Consider the following 18,171-nt stretch of genomic DNA (forward strand, 5'->3'; position numbering starts at 1 on the left):
AACATGGTTTTCTTCCACCACAGATCCCATGTAATATACACAATTTGCTTAGGATAATCACACACACACACACACACACACACACACACACACACACACACACACACACACACACACACACACACACACACACACACACACACACACACCACAATCATCCTCATTCTTATATATCGTTAATATATTTCATCTCCCCCACAGAACCAATCCACGGTCCCAGTCAACTAGAAGTCGTTGACGTCCAATCTAAACAAGTCACTGTTCGCTGGGAGCCTTTCGGCTACAACGTCACGCGTTGCCATAGCTACAACCTGACGGTGCAGTACCGGTCCCGAGTGGCGGGGAAGGACGAGACCCGGGAGGAGGTGTGTTACGACACCCTGGGTCGCGACCCCCAGCACACCATCCACAACCTGACCCCCTACACCAACCTGTCAGTTAAACTGGTCCTCAAGAACCCAGAGGGGGTCAAAGAGAGCACAGAGATGGAGCTACAGACGGATGAAGATGGTGAGTGTTATAATACCTTAGAATGGTTATAACATGTTTGTGAAGGGTTATGAAGGTGTATAAATGTGTTAAAGAACACAGAGGGGGTCAAAGAGAGCCCAGAAATGGAGCTACAGACAAACAGGGACAGTGCAATCAAGTGTTCTTTTGAGATTTAGCTGCAGACCGATAATCATGTATTGTAATATAAAGTGTTGATGAGTCTTAAAGGGATACTTCATGTATTGTAATATAAAGTGTTGATGAGTCTTAAAGGGATACTTCATGTATTGTAATATAAAGTGTTGATGAGTCTTAAAGGGATACTTCATGTATTGTAATATAAAGTGTTGATGAGTCTTAAAGGGATACTTCATGTATTGTAATATAAAGTGTTGATGAGTCTTAAAGGGATACTTCATGTATTGTAATATAAAGTGTTGATGAGTCCTTAAAGGGATACTTCATGTATTGTAATATAAAGTGTTGATGAGTCTTAAAGGGATACTTCATGTATTGTAATATAAAGTGTTGATGAGTCTTATAGGGATACTTCATGTATTGTAATATAAAGTGTTGATGAGTCTTAAAGGGATACTTCATGTATTGTAATATAAAGTGTTGATGAGTCTTAAAGGAATACTTCGTGTATTGTAATATAAAGTGTTGATGAGTCTTAAAGGGATACTGCATGTATTGTAATATAAAGTGTTGACGAGTCTTAAAGGGATACTGCATGTATTGTAATATAAAGTGTTGATGAGTTTTAAAGGGATACTTCATGTATTGTAATATAAAGTGTTGATGAGTCTTAAAGGGATACTTCATGTATTGTAATATAAAGTGTTGATGAGTCTTAAAGGAATACTTCATGTATTGTAATATAAATTGTTGATGAGTCTTAAAGGAATACTTGATGTATTGTAATATAAAGTGTTGATGAGTCTTAAAGGGATACTTCATGTATTGTAATATAAAGTGTTGATGAGTCTTAAAGGGATACTTCATGTATTGTAAAATAAAGTGTTGATGAGACTTAAAGGGATACTTCATGTATTGTAATAGAAAGTGTTGATGGGTCCTTAAAGGGATACTTAATGTATTGTATGCTGTATTGGACTTGTTAATGTGTGAAAGTTAAATATTTAAAAAATATATATTTTGAATTTCGCGCCCTGCACTTGAGCTGGATGTTGTCATAAGTGTACCGGTGTCGGGCTGCACCCCAAACAGGTTAAAGGGATACTTCATGTATTGTAATATAAAGTGTTGATGAGTCTTAAAGGGATACTTCATGTATTGTAATATAAAGTGTTGATGAGTCCTTAAAGGGATACTTCATGTATTGTAATATAAAGTGTTGATGAGTCTTAAAGGGATACTTCATGTATTGTAATATAAAGTGTTGATGAGTCTTATAGGGATACTTCATGTATTGTAATATAAAGTGTTGATGAGTCTTAAAGGGATACTTCATGTATTGTAATATAAAGTGTTGATGAGTCTTAAAGGGATACTTCATGTATTGTAATATAAAGTGTTGACGAGTCTTAAAGGGATACTTCATGTATTGTAATATAAAGTGTTGATGAGTTTTAAAGGGATACTTCATGTATTGTAATATAAAGTGTTGATGAGTCTTAAAGGGATACTTCATGTATTGTAATATAAAGTGTTGATGAGTCTTAAAGGAATACTTCATGTATTGTAATATAAATTGTTGATGAGTCTTAAAGGAATACTTCATGTATTGTAATATAAAGTGTTGATGAGTCTTAAAGGGATACTTCATGTATTGTAATATAAAGTGTTGATGAGTCTTAAAGGGATACTTCATGTATTGTAATATAAAGTGTTGATGAGTCTTAAAGGGATACTTCATGTATTGTAATATAAAGTGTTGATGAGTCCTTAAAGGGATACTTAATGTATTGTATGCTGTATTGGACTTGTTAATGTGTGAAAGTTAAATATTTATAAAAAATATCTTTTGAATTTCGCGCCCTGCACTTGAGCTGGATGTTGTCATAAGTGTACCGGTGTCGGGCTGCACCCCAAACAGGTTAAAGGGATACTTCATGTATTGTAATATAAAGTGTTGATGAGTCTTAAAGGGATACTTCATGTATTGTAATATAAATTGTTGATGAGTCTTAAAGGAATACTTCATGTATTGTAATATAAAGTGTTGATGAGTCTTAAAGGGATACTTCATGTATTGTAATATAAAGTGTTGATGAGTCTTAAAGGGATACTTCATGTATTGTAATATAAAGTGTTGATGAGTCTTAAAGGGATACTTCATGTATTGTAATATAAAGTGTTGATGAGTCCTTAAAGGGATACTTAATGTATTGTATGCTGTATTGGACTTGTTAATGTGTGAAAGTTAAATATTTATAAAAAATATCTTTTGAATTTCGCGCCCTGCACTTGAGCTGGATGTTGTCATAAGTGTACCGGTGTCGGGCTGCACCCCAAACAGGTTAAAGGGATACTTCATGTATTGTAATATAAAGTGTTGATGAGTCTTAAAGGGATACTTCATGTATTGTAATAGAAAGTGTTGATGAGTCCTTAAAGGGATACTTAATGTATTGTATGCTGTATTGGACTTGTTAATGTGTGAAAGTTAAATATTTAAAAAAAATATATTTTGAATTTCGCGCCCTGCACTTGAGCTGGATGTTGTCATAAGTGTACCGGTGTCGGGCTGCACCCCAAACAGGTTAAAGGGATACTTCATGTATTGTAATATAAAGTGTTGATGAGTCTTAAAGGGATACTTCATGTATTGTAATAGAAAGTGTTGATGAGTCCTTAAAGGGATACTTCATGTATTGTAATATAAAGTGTTGATGAGTCTTAAAGGGATACTTCATGTATTGTAATATAAAGTGTTGATGAGTCTTATAGGGATACTTCATGTATTGTAATATAAAGTGTTGATGAGTCTTAAAGGGATACTTCATGTATTGTAATATAAAGTGTTGATGAGTCTTAAAGGGATACTTCATGTATTGTAATATAAAGTGTTGACGAGTCTTAAAGGGATACTTCATGTATTGTAATATAAAGTGTTGATGAGTTTTAAAGGGATACTTCATGTATTGTAATATAAAGTGTTGATGAGTCTTAAAGGGATACTTCATGTATTGTAATATAAAGTGTTGATGAGTCTTAAAGGAATACTTCATGTATTGTAATATAAATTGTTGATGAGTCTTAAAGGAATACTTCATGTATTGTAATATAAAGTGTTGATGAGTCTTAAAGGGATACTTCATGTATTGTAATATAAAGTGTTGATGAGTCCTTAAAGGGATACTTAATGTATTGTATGCTGTATTGGACTTGTTAATGTGTGAAAGTTAAATATTTAAAAAAAATATCTTTTGAATTTCGCGCCCTGCACTTTGAGCTGGATGTTGTCATAAGTGTACCGGTGTCGGGCTGCACCCCAAACAGGTTAAAGGGATACTTCATGTATTGTAATATAAAGTGTTGATGAGTCTTAAAGGGATACTTCATGTATTGTAATATAAAGTGTTGATGAGTCTTAAAGGGATACTTCATGTATTGTAATATAAAGTGTTGATGAGTCTTAAAGGGATACTTCATGTATTGTAATATAAAGTGTTGATGAGTCTTAAAGGGATACTTCATGTATTGTTATATAAAGTGTTGATGAGTCTTAAAGGAATACTTCATGTATTGTAATATAAAGTGTTGATGAGTCTTAAAGGGATACTTCATGTATTGTAATATAAAGTGTTGATGAGTCTTAAAGGGATACTTCATGTATTGTAATATAAAGTGTTGATGAGTCTTAAAGGGATACTTCATGTATTGTAATATAAAGTGTTGATGAGTCTTAAAGGGATACTTCGTGTATTGTAATATAAAGTATTGATGAGTCTTAAAGGAATACTTCAGGATGTTGACAATGAGGCCCTTCATCTACTTCCCCAGAGTCAGATGAACTCATGGATACAATTTTTATGTCTCTGTGTCCAGTATGAAGGATGTTAGGTAGTTTCGCGAGCAAATGCTAATGAGCGTTAGCACAGTGACTAGATGTCTATGGGTATCATTAATATTTCTCACTCCGATTATATTTCCTCACATTTCTTTACCTTGTATTACTCCAGTGGTCCATTACATGTCAGTCTAAAGACTGACTACACCTGTCTAAAGACTGACTAGACCTGTCTAAAGAATGACAAGACCTGTCTAAAGACTGACAAGACCTGTCTAAAGACTGACTACACATGTCTAAAGAGTGACTAGACCTGTCTAAAGACTGACTACACCTTTCTAAAGACTGACTAGACCTGTCTAAAGACTGACTAGACCTGTCTAAAGACTGACTAGACATGTCTAAAGACTGACTAGACCTGTCTAAAGACTGAGTATACCTGTCTAAAGACTGACTAGACCTGTCTAAATATACTAGACCTGTCTAAAGACTGACTAGACCTGTCTAAAGACTGACTAGACCTGTTTAAAGACTTACTAGACCTGTCTAAAGACTTACTAGACCTGTCTAAACTCTGACTAGACCTGTCTAAAGACCGACTAGACCTGTCTAAAGACTGACTTGACCTGTTTAAAGACTGACTAGACCTGTCTAAAGACTGAGTAGACCTGTCTAAAGACTGACTAGACCTGTCTAAAGACTGACTAGGCCTATTTAAAGACTGACTAGAACTGTTTAAAGACTGATTAGACCTGTCTAAACACTGACTAGACCTGTTTAAAGACTGACTAGACCTCTCTAAAGACTGACTAGACCTGTCTAAAGACTGACTAGACCTGTCTAAAGACTGACTAGACCTGTCTAAACACTGACTAAACCTGTCTTAACACTGACTAGACCTGTCTAAAGACTGACTAGACCTGTCTAAAGACTGACTAGACCTGTCTAAAGACTGACTAGACCTGTCTAAAGACTGACTAGACCTGTTTAAAGACTGACTAGACCTGTCTAAAGACTGACTAGACCTGTCTAAACTCTGCCTAGACCTGTCTAAAGACTGACTAGACCTGTTTAAAGATACTAGACCTGTTTAAAGACTGACTAGACCTGTCTAAAGACTGACTAGACCTGTTTAAAGATACTAGACCTGTTTAAAGACTGACTAGACCTGTCTAAAGACTGACTAGATGTCTCAAAGTCCTAGGAATACACTAAGGTATTATCAAATGATCTAATTAAAGTCTGAGGGAAGGGAATTTTGTCTTTTTTTCATTCAATTTGTTTACTTAAATCCAATAAAATGGTGAAATGTTCTGTTGAATTCACGTCAGTTGACAACTCAAAGTAGACGTTGAAATAACATCTGTGTCACGTGAGATGGTGGTAACGACACAATTAGAGAACGTTCTTTCTACATGCTTGTTTGGGAAATACCGATGATTCTGGTACGGTCATCGTAATGCTTAAGTTACATCGCAATTAGTGGAACGAATTAGTGAATCAGAATCCGACCGCTTCTGTAAACGCAGGCTATATGTAATGAAGCTTTGTGTTTTCTCATGTGTTTGTTTCTGGTCCTGTCCCCCTCAGTACCTGGAGCGGTCCTTCTGGAGCAGGGACGGGCAACTGGCGGGCCGCGGGCCCGTTGAAAGTTAGAATTATAGAAACACAAGGTGTAATTTCAAAAAGTGTTTGTGTTGATCAGCAGTCACTCAATTAGCCCATGTCAGGAAATTCTTTGGGATTGGTAAGTCGAGTGGCCAGATATCTAAACGTTTAGTAAGCGTGGTCGAATTACTGCAAACATTTGCCTCTACCCTATGACAAAATGAGAAGAATTGCATGAAATTAGACCCACGAGCCACTGCTCACTGCTTTTTTGTGGCCCCAACCCCCACATTAAAGTTGCCCAGCCCTGCTCTGGAGTCCATCCAGGGCAGTGTCTATAAGGAGGGATGTGTTTTCTCATGTGTTTGTTTCTGCTCCTGTCCCCCTCAGTACCTGGGGCGGTCCCTCTGGAGTCCATCCAGGGCAGTGCTTATGAAGAGAAGATGATCCTGAAATGGAGAGAACCAGCCCAGACCTTCGGAATCATCACTCAGTACGAGGTGAAACGACGGATTCATTGGTATTTAATTCATTAGATGACGGCAAATATTGCATCCTTGAAAAAAAACACACAACACGTTTCTTCTTTTCCCTCATGTCTTGTGGTACTGTGAAGATTCTCCTCGATTCAGTTTGTTATTCACGTTGCTTGGAGAACGAGTTTGTCCATGAAGACTGCCCAAATGTGCCTAATTTGTTTATTAATAACTTTTTCAAGTTCAAAATTGTGCGACTCTCCTAAAACATTAGCATGGTATTCTTTTACTGTAATAGCTACTGTAAATTGGACAGTGCAGTTAGATTAACAAGACTTTAAGCTTTCTGCCCATATCAGATACAAACTCATGCTAATCGCATTAGCCTACGTTAGCTAAACCCATCCCGTGGAAGGGACACCGATCCCGAAAAGTTTTAATAACTCTATATATTATGTCCATACTATAGGTTAACTCTCTCTATATATATAATGTCCATACTATAGGTTAACTCTGTCTATATATATATCATGTCCATACTATAGGTTAACTCTATATATATATATATATCATGTCCATACTATAGGTTAACTCTATATATATATATATATATATATCATGTCCATACTATAGGTTAACTCTCTCAACATATATCATGTCCATACTATAGGTTAACTCTATATATATATATATATATATATATATCGTGTCCATACTATAGGTTAACTCTCTCTATATATATAATGTCCATACTATAGGTTAACTCTGTCTATATATATATCGTGTCCATACTATAGGTTAACTCTGTCTATATATATATCATGTCCATACTATAGGTTAACTCTATATATATATATATATATATCATGTCCATACTATAGGTTAACTCTATATATATATATATATATCATGTCCATACTATAGGTTAACTCTGTCTATATATATATCGTGTCCATACTATAGGTTAACTCTGTCTATATATCATATCCATACTATAGGTTAACTCTGTCTATATATCATATCCATACTATAGGTTAACTCTGTCTATATATCATATCCATACTATAGATTAACTCTGTCTATATATCATATCCATACTATAGGTTAACTCTGTCTATATATCATATCCATACTATAGGTTAACTCTGTCTATATATCATATCCATACTATAGGTTAACTCTGTCTACATATCATATCCATACTATAGGTTAACTCTGTCTATATATATATCATATCCATACTATAGGTTAACTCTGTCTCTATATATATCATATCCATACTATAGGTTAACTCTGTCTATATATCATATCCATACTATAGGTTAACTCTGTCTCTATATATATCATGTCCATACTATAGGTTAACTCTGTCTATATATCATATCCATACTATAGGTTAACTCTGTCTATATATCATATCCATACTATAGGTTAACTCTGTCTCTATATATATCATGTCCATACTATAGGTTAACTCTGTTTATATATCATATCCATACTATAGATTAACTCTGTCTATATATCATATCCATACTATAGGTTAACTCTGTCTATATATCATATCCATACTATAGGTTAACTCTGTCTATATATCATGTCCATACTATAGGTTAACTCTGTTTATATATCATGTCCATACTATCCAAAAACAGAAACGAAGGTTTCGACTATTGCTTTGCTTCCCTACTGAAGGAAGTCGGTGGCAAACTTGCCAGAGTAAATTATTCAAAAATGTTATATTGATTTAATTCAAGTTCGCTAACGTTATATAGATTGTGAGGTTGTGAGGTTGTGATAAAAACGTTAGCTAGACCTACTAGTAGTTCTGTTGTGATAATAACGTTAGCTAGACCTACTAGTAGACGAGTTCTGTTGTGATAATAACGTTAGCTAGACCTACTAGTAGACGAGTTCTGTTGTGATAATAACGTTAGCTAGACCTACTAGTAGGCTAGTTCTGTTGTGATAATAACGTTAGCTAGACCTACTAGTAGACGAGTTACGTTGTGACAATAACGTTAGCTAGACCTACTATTAGTTGTGTTGTGATAATAACGTTAGCTAGACCTACTAGTAGACGAGTTCTGTTGTGATAATAACGTTAGCTAGACCTACTAGTAGACGAGTTCTGTTGTGATAATAACGTTAGCTAGACCTACTAGTAGACGAGTTACGTTGTGACAATAACGTTAGCTAGACCTACTATTAGTTGTGTTGTGATAATAACGTTAGCTAGACCTACTAGTAGACGAGTTCTGTTGTGATAATAGCGTTAGCTAGACCTACTAGTAGACTAGTTCTGTTGTGATAATAACGTTAGCTAGACCTACTAGTAGACGAGTTCTGTTGTGATAATAACGTTAGCTAGACCTACTAGTAGTTGTGTTGTGACAATAACATTAGCTAGACCTACTAGTAGACGAGTTCTGTTGTGATAATAACGTTAGCTAGACCTACTAGTAGACGAGTTCTGTTGTGATAATAACGTTAGCTAGACCTACTAGTAGTTGTGTTGTGACAATAACGTTAGCTAGACCTACTAGTAGACAAGTTACGTTCTGTCTCCTAGAGATGAACGTACTTTGGTGAGAAAAGTGCAAATCAATCCCAGAACAACAGCAAAGGACCTTGTGAAGATGCTGGAGGAAACAGGTACAACAGTATCTATATCCACAGTAAAATAAGTCCTATATCGACATAACCTGAAAGGCCGCTCAACATGGAAGAAGCTACTGCTCCAAAACCGCCCTAAAAAAAGCCAGACTACAGTTTGCAACTGCTCATGGGGAAACATATTGTACTTTTTGGAAAATGTCCTCTGGTCTGATGAAACAAAAATAGAACTGTTTGGCCAGAAAAGAAAAAGGGGGAGGCTTGCAAGCCGAAGAACACCATCCCAACCGTGAAGCACGGGGGTGGCAGCATCATGTTGTGGGGGTGCTTTGCTGCAGGGGGGACTGGTGCACTTCACAAAATAGACGGCATCATGAGGGAAAATGATGTGGATATATTGAAGCAACATCTCAAGACATCAGTCAGGAAGTTTAAGCTTGGTCACAAATGGGTCTTCCAAATGGACAATGACCCCAAGCATACTTCCAAAGTTGTGGCAAAATGGCTTAAGGAAAACAAAGTCGAAGTATTGGAGTGGCCATCACAAAGCCCTGACCTCAATCCTATAGAAACTTTGTGGGCAGAACAAAAAAGCGTGTGTGAGCAAGGAGGCCTACAAACCTGACTCCATTACACCAGCTCTGTCAGGAGGAATGGGTCAAAATTTACCCAACTTATTGTGAGAAGCTTGTGGAAGGCTACCCAAAACGTTTGACCCAAGTTAAACAACTTAAAGGCAATGCTACCAAATGCAAATTGAGTGTATGTAAACTTCTGACCATCTGGGAATGTGATGAAATAAATAAAAGCTGAAATAAATCATTCTCTCTACTATTATTCCGACATTTCACATTCTTAATATAAAGTGGTGATCCTAACTGACCTAAGACAGGTGAATTTTTACTAGGATTAAATGTCAGGAATTGTGAAAAACGGAGTTTAAATGTATTTGGCTAAGGTGTATGTAAACTTCCGACTTTAACTGTAGGCTATATAACTTTAATGATAACTATAGGCTATATAACTTTAATGATAACTATAGGCTATATAACTATAAAACATTTGTGAGCATCCACACTAGAGGAAAGTTTATCTTTCAACAATTCTACACCTGTCAATCAACTGATCAACACATCATACTACCCGTATTAATGTAAAACCTTCCCTAAATATCTATGGTAAAAATGTACAGAGGTAGGATCTTAAATTGATCACCCTGTTGCAGCAGAATTCTCCTGCAATTCAGGACATGTAAAACGTGTAGTGTATTTCCACTTTGATATTTCAGACTTGGTTTTCGCTTAAGAAAAATGTATCAACCCCACCAAAAAAAGGACATTAATTATAATCCACATAATAATTCAGCTAATTTCCTGTAGCTGCAGGAATATTTTTCTGCCGTAGCAAACTGGCTCAAATGAAGGTCCAACATCTGTAGCAGGCTTTAGTATTGACAAAGCAAGCATGAGCAATCACTACTATCACTATAATAACTGCAATACTGTATATAACATAATTATAAAGCTTCTCATTCTGCATTATTTACTTGTCCAACCAACACAGACATGAGGTAACGTCCAGCACCCTAACAAAAGCTCAATTTACATTTTCCCAGCTAGGAAACATTATAAGCATTCATATGCACAATTAATCCGTTTTTAGTTTTACGTCCCTTCTATCGTCACGTCAGTGTCATTTTAATCTCTCTCTCTATATATCTATCTCTCTCCACTCTCTCTCCACTCTCTCTCCCTCTCTCTCTCTCTCCCCCTCTCTCTCTCTCTCTCTCTCTCTCTCTCTCCACTCTCTCCACTCTCTCTATCTATCTCTCCACTCTCTCTCCTCTCTCTCTTTCTTCTCTCTTCTCCACTCTCTCTCTCTATATATATCTCTCTCCACTCTCGCTCCTCTCTCTCTCTCTTCTCCACTCTCTCTATCTATCTCTCTCCACTCTCTCTCCTTCTCTCTCTCTTCTCTCTTCTCTGCTCTCTATGTTATATGATTTGGCATCACAGCAGACTCATTCCACCAGACAAAGACCAAATAACACGCACACACACACACACACACACACACACACACACACACACACACACACACACACACACACACACACACACACACACACACACACACACACACACACGGCAGACTTATTCCACACGCAGACAAAGACAAAATGAGAAGAAGCCTCCAAGCATTTCAGAAACTTGATGGACACAAATTATGCAGCACTCCAAACTGTTCCTTTGTGAATTGAAATTGGAATTATAATGAATGTTTTTCTACTATGATGCAGAACCTGGAGTGGTGTCTTAAAGTGGGCTTTTATACATTATACACAGAGCCTTCAGAAAATATTCATACCCCTTGACTTATTCCACATTAACAGTGATGATACTAGATAAACAACTAGACTACAGAAAGTAAACGGTGATGATACCGGATAAACAACTAGACTACAGAAAGTAAACGGTGATGATACCGGATAAACAACTAGACTACAGAAAGTAAACGGTGATGATACCGGATAAACAACTAGACTACAGAAAGTAAACAGTGATGATAATGGATAAACAACTAGACTACAGAAAGTAAACGGTGATGATACCGGATAAACAACTAGACTACAGAAAGTAAACAGTGATGATACCGGATAAACAACTAGACTACAGAAAGTAAACGGTGATGATACCGGATAAACAACTAGACTACAGAAAGTAAACGGTGATGATACCGGATAAACAACTAGACTACAGAAAGTAAACGGTGATGATACCGGATTGTCAGGCCCTGGCCTTAGTATTCTTTGTTTTCTTAATTATTTTAGTTAGGTCAGGGTGTGACATGGGGAATGTATGTGGGTTTTGTAGTGTCTAGGGTGGTTGTAAGGTTTAGGGGGTTTATTAGAGTAGTTGGGTTTATGTTTAGTATAGTTGTCTAGCTGTGTCTATGGTTGAGTGTAGGTGTTTAGGAAAGTCTATGGTTGCCTGAATTGGGTCTCAATTAGAGACAGCTGGTTATTGTTGTCTCTGATTGGGAGCCATATTTAAAGTAACCATAGGCTTTAGCTGTTTGTGGGGAATTGTCTATGTCTAAACGTTAGTAGCTTGTGTGTGCACTTTCGTTTTGTAGCTTCACGGTCATTTGTTGTTTTGTTAGTTTGTAAGAGTTTTGTTTCGTTTTTCCTTCTTCAAAATAAAAAGAAGATATATTTTCCACGCGCTGCATGTTGGTCCTCACTCTCTCCAAAAGACGATCGTGACATGGATAAACAACTAGACTACAGAAAGTAAACAGTGATGATAATGGATAAACAACTAGACTACAGAAAGTAAACAGTGATGATAATGGATAAACAACTAGACTACAGAAAGTAAACGGTGATGATACCGGATAAACAACTAGACCACAGAAAGTAAACGGTGATGATACCGGATAAACAACTAGACTACAGAAAGTAAACGGTGATGATACCGGATAAACAACTAGACTACAGAAAGTAAACGGTGATGATACCGGATAAACAACTAGACTACAGAAAGTAAACGGTGTTGATACCGCATAAACAACTAGACTACAGAAAGTAGACAGTGATGATACCGGATAAACAACTAGACTACAGAAAGTAAACGGTGATGATACCGGATAAACAACTAGACTACAGAAAGTAAACGTTGATGATACTAGATAAACAACTAGACTACAGAAAGTAAACAGTGATGATACCGGATAAACAACTAGACTACAGAAAGTAAACGGTGATGATACCGGATAAACAACTAGACTACAGAAAGTAAACGGTGATGATACCGGATAAACAACTAGACTACAGAAAGTAAACGGTGATGATACCGGATAAACAACTAGACTACAGAAAGTAAACGGTGATGATACCGGATAAACAACTAGACTACAGAAAGTAAACGTTGATGATACTGGATAAACAACTAGACTACAGAAAGTAAACGTTGATGATACCGCATAAACAACTAGACTACAGAAAGTAAACAGTGATGATACCGGATAAACAACTAGACTACAGAAAGTAAACGGTGATGATACCGGATAAACAACTAGACTACAGAAAGTAAACGGTGATGATACCGGATAAACAACTAGACTACAGAAAGTAAACGGTGATGATACCGGATAAACAACTAGACTACAGAAAGTAAACGGTGATGATACCGGATAAACAACTAGACTACAGAAAGTAAACGGTGATGATACCGGATAAACAACTAGACTACAGAAAGTAAACGGTGATGATACCGGATAAACAACTAGACTACAGAAAGTAAACGGTGATGATACTAGATAAACAACTATTTTAGCAGGTTCTGTAAATTATATGACATGTATATTTTTCCTCCTTGTCCCCCATTTTATCTCAACCCCAAAACGTTTCCAACTTATTTCCACAAGGTCCAAACCTCTTGACAAGAGTGCTTCTGTAGTTGACACTGTCTTTAGAACAGTTTGGGGAAGCAGGTAGCCTAGTGGTTAGAGTGTAGGGGTGGCAGGTAGCCTAGTGGTTAGAGTGTAGGGACTGCAGGTAGCCTAGTGGTTAGAGTGGAGGGGGAGCAGGTAGTCTAGTGGTTAGAGTGTAGGGGCGGCAGGTAGCCTAGTGGTTAGAGTGTAGGGGGGGGGGGGCAGGTAGTCTAGTGGCTAGAGTGTAGGGGGGGCAGGTAGCCTAGTGGTTAGAGTGTAGTGGCGGCAGATAACCTAGAGGTTAGAGTGTTGGGGCGGCAGGTAGCCTAGTGGTTAGAATGTAGGGGGGGCAGGTAGTCTAGTGGTTAGAGTGTAGGGGGGGCAGGTAGTCTAGTGGTTAGAGTGTAGGGGGGGCAGGTAGTCTAGTGGTTAGAGTGTAGGGGGGGCAAGTAGCCTAGTGGTTAGAGTGTAGGGGGGGGCAAGTAGCCTAGTGGTTAGAGTGTAGGATGGGGGCAGGTAGTCTAGTGGTTAGAGTGTAGGGGTGGCAGGTAGCCTAGTGGTTAGAGTGTAGGGGTGGCAGGTAGCCTAGTGGTTAGAGTGTAGAGGCGGCAGGTAGCCTATTGGTTAGAGTGTAGAGGCGGCAGGTAGCCTAGTGGTTAGAGTGTAGGGGCGGCAGGTAGCCTAGTGGTTAGAGTGTAGGGGCGGCAGGTAGCCTAGTGGTTAGGGTGTAGGGGTGGCAGGTAGCCTAGTGGTTAGAGTGTAGAGGCGGCAGGTAACCTAGTGGTTAGAGTGTAGGGGTGGCAGGTAGTCTAGTGGTTAGAGTGTAGAGGCGGCAGGTAACCTAGTGGTTAGAGTGTAGGGGCGGCAGGTAGCCTAGTGGTTAGAGTGTAGGGGTGGCAGGTAGCCTAGTGGTTAGAGTGTAGGGGTGGCAGGGAGCCTAGTTGTTAGAGCGTTGGGCTAGTAACCGAAAGGTTGCACAATCAAATCCCTGAACTGACAAGGTACAAATCTGTCGTTCTGCCCCTGAACAAGGCAGTTAGACACTGTTCCTAGGCCGTCATTGAAAATAATAATTTTGTTCTTAACTGACTTGCCTTGTTAAATAAAGGTACAAAAATAAAAGTGGCAATGCCAACCTCATTGTCCACAGATCTTCTACAAGCAGATATACAGTACACTGTCGATGTATAGAAACAGACCAAAATAACTATCATACTGTCTCTGTCTGTTTGTCTCTGTATGTCTGTCTCTTTCGGTCTGTCTGTATGTCTGTCTGTCTCTGTCTGTCTGTCTGTCTGTCTGTCTGTCTGTCTGTCTGTCTGTCTGTCTGTTTCCAGATCTCCTACAAGACGGTGAGCTCCTTTGACCCAGAGCTGGATCTCTCCAACCAGAGTGGGAAGGTCCTGAAACACAGCAATGAGACCAGCCACATCTTCCTGGGGCTGTACCCAGGATCCACGTACTCGTTCACCCTCCGAGCCTCCACCGCCAAGGGATATGGTCCACCAGTCATCACACAGTTCACCACCAAGATCTCAGGTCAGTCCCTAGTCCCTAGACACCTATCCCCTAGACACCTAGCTCCTAGACACCTACACCAGTCATCACACAGTTCACCACCAAGATCTCAGGTCAGTCCCTAGTCCCTAGACACCTAGCTCCTAGACACCTAATTCCTAGACACCTACACCAGTCATCACACAGTTCACCACCAAGATATCAGGTCAGTCCCTAGGCCCTAGACACCTAGCTCCAAGCCTCTTTGTTCCTAGCTCCTAGACACCTATCCCCTATAGACCTAGCTCCCAGACACCTAGCTCCTAGACACCTAGACACCTAGCTCCTAGACACTTAGCCACCTAGCTCCTAGACACCTATCCCCTTGAGACCTAGCTCCCAGTCACCTAGGTCTTAGACACCTAGACAACTAGCTCCTAGACACCTATCCCCTAGACACCTAGCTCCTAGACACCTAGCTCTTAGACATCTAGCTCCTAGACACCTAGCTCCCAGTCACCTAGCTCTTAGACACCTAGACAACTAGCTCCTAGACTCCTATCCCCTAGACACCTAGTTCCTAGACAACGAGCTCCTAGACACCTATCCCCTAGACACCTAGCTCCTAGACACCTAGCTCCTAGACACCTAGCTCCTAGACACCTAGCTCTTAGACACCTAGACACCTAGCTCCCAGACATCTAGCTCTTAGACACCTAGACACCTAGCTCCTAGACACCTATCCCCTAGAGACCTAGCTCCCAGTCACCTAGCTCTTAGACACCTAGACACCTAGACAACTAGCTCCTAGACACCTATCCCCTAGACACCTAGCTCCTAGACATATAGCTCTTAGACACCTAGACACCTAGCTCTTAGACATCTAGACACCTAGCTCCTAGACACCTATCCCCTTGAGACCTAGCTCCCAGTCACCTAGCTCTTAGACACCTAGACAACTAGCTTCTAGACACCTAGCTCCTAGACACCTAGCTCCTAGACACCTAGCTCCTAGACACCTAGACATCTAGCTCTTAGACACCTAGATACCTAGCTCCTAGACATCTAGACACCTAGCTCCTAGACATCTAGACACCTAGCTCCTAGACACCTAGCTCCTAGACACCTAGCTCCTAGACATCTAGACACCTAGCTCCTAGACACCTATCCCCTAGACACCTAGACACCTAGCTCCTAGACATCTAGCTCTTAGACACCTAGACACCTAGCTCCTAGACATCTAGACACCTAGCTCCTAGACATCTAGCTCTTAGACACCTAGCCACATAGCTCCTAGACACCTATCCCCTAGAGACCTAGCTCCTAGACATCTAGCTCTTAGACACCTAGACAACTAGCTCCTAGACACCTAGGTCCTAGACACCTAGCTCTTAAACACCTAGACACCTAGCACCTAGACATCTAGCTCCTAGACATCTAGAGACCTAGCTCCTAGACACCTAGACACCTAGCTCCTAGACATCTAGACACCTAGCTCCTAGACACCTAGCTCCTAGACATCTAGACACCTAGTTCCTAGACACCTAGCTCTTAGACACCTAGACACCTAGCTCCTAGACATCTAGAGACCTAGCTCCTAGACACCTAGACACCTAGCTCCTAGACATCTAGCTCTTAGACATCTAGACACCTAGCTCCTAGACATCTAGCTCCTAGACACCTAGACACCTAGCTCCTAGACACCTAGCTCCTAGACATCCAGCTCCTAGACACCTAGACACCTAGCTCCTAGACATCTATCTCTTAGACACCTAGACACCTAACTCCTAGACATCTAGCTCCTAGACACATAGACATCTAGCTCCTAGACATCTAGACACCTAGCTCCTAGACACCTAGCTCTTAGACAGCTAGACATCTAGCTCCTAGACACCTAGCTCTTAGACATCTAGACACCTAGCTCCCAGACATCTAGCTATTAGACACCTAGACACCTATCCCCTAGATACCTAGCTCCCAGACACATAGCTCCTAGACACCTAGGCCCTAGAAACTAGACCATGGGTGGGCAAATGCTTGGGCTTGAATGCTACATCAGAATTTTGAAATTCAGCGGAAAAGAAAAGGGCAGTTATTTTGACATATATACAGTGGGGTCCGAGATTATTGACATCCTTGATAAAAATGTGCAAAAATAACTGTATAAAGAATACATAATACAAATTATGAGCTGTATAGTATGCTACAAAGAAATTATGTTAATACCTACCCCCTAGACACCTATTCCCTAGACACCTAGCTCCTAGACACCTAGCCCCTAGACACCTAGCTTATAGACACCTACCCCCTAGACACCTAGTCCCTAGACACCTAGCTCCTAGACACCCTAGCCCCTAGACACATAGCCCCTAGACACCTAGTCCCTAGACACCTAGACACCTAGCCCCTAGACACCTAGTCCCTAGACACCTAGCTCCTAGACACCTAGACACCTGGCCCCTAGACACCTAGCCCCTAGACACCTAGCCCCTAAAACCCTAGCCCCTAGACACCTAGCTCCTAGACACCTAGCCCCTAGAACCCTAGCCCCTAGACACCTAGCTCCTAGACACCTAGCCCATAGACACCTAGCCCATACACACCTAGCCCATAGACACCTAGCCCCTAGACACCTAGCTCCTAGAACCCTAGCTCCTAGACACCTAGCCCCTAGACACCTAGCCCCTGGAACCCTAGCACCTAGACACCTAGCTCCTTGACAGCTAGGCCCTAGAACCCTAGCCCCTAGACACCTAGCTCGTAGATACCTAGCCCCTAGAACCCTAGCCCCTAGAACCCTAGCCCCTAGACACCTAGCCCCTAGAACCCTAGCCCCTAGAACCCTAGCCCCTAGACACCTAGCTCTTAGACACCTAGCCCCTAGACACCTAGCCCCTAGACACCTAGCTCCTAGACACCTAGCCTCTAGACACCTAGCCCCTAGACACCTAGCCCTTATAACCCTAGCCCCTAGACACCTAGCCCCTAGACACCTAGCTCCTAGACACCTAGCCCCTAGACGCCTAGCTCCTAGCTCCTAGACACCTAGCCCCTAGAACCCTAGCCCCTAGACAC

At 40.1% G+C, this 18,171-nt stretch overlaps 1 protein-coding gene across 1 annotated transcript in view; it reads left to right on the forward strand.

Moving 5' to 3' along the window:
• The window catches only part of LOC129824568 (receptor-type tyrosine-protein phosphatase mu-like), a 422,832-nt gene that overhangs the window by 371,859 nt on the left and 32,802 nt on the right, over window positions 1-18,171 (forward strand). The window contains exons 9-11 of the mRNA XM_055884259.1: window positions 202-510; window positions 6,467-6,576; window positions 14,937-15,138. Coding sequence (XP_055740234.1) covers window positions 202-510; window positions 6,467-6,576; window positions 14,937-15,138 — 621 coding nt within the window. The remainder of the gene's footprint in view (window positions 1-201; window positions 511-6,466; window positions 6,577-14,936; window positions 15,139-18,171) is intronic.

The sequence above is a fragment of the Salvelinus fontinalis genome, chromosome 26 (genome assembly GCF_029448725.1).
Source record: "Salvelinus fontinalis isolate EN_2023a chromosome 26, ASM2944872v1, whole genome shotgun sequence".
Lineage (NCBI taxonomy): Eukaryota > Metazoa > Chordata > Actinopteri > Salmoniformes > Salmonidae > Salvelinus > Salvelinus fontinalis.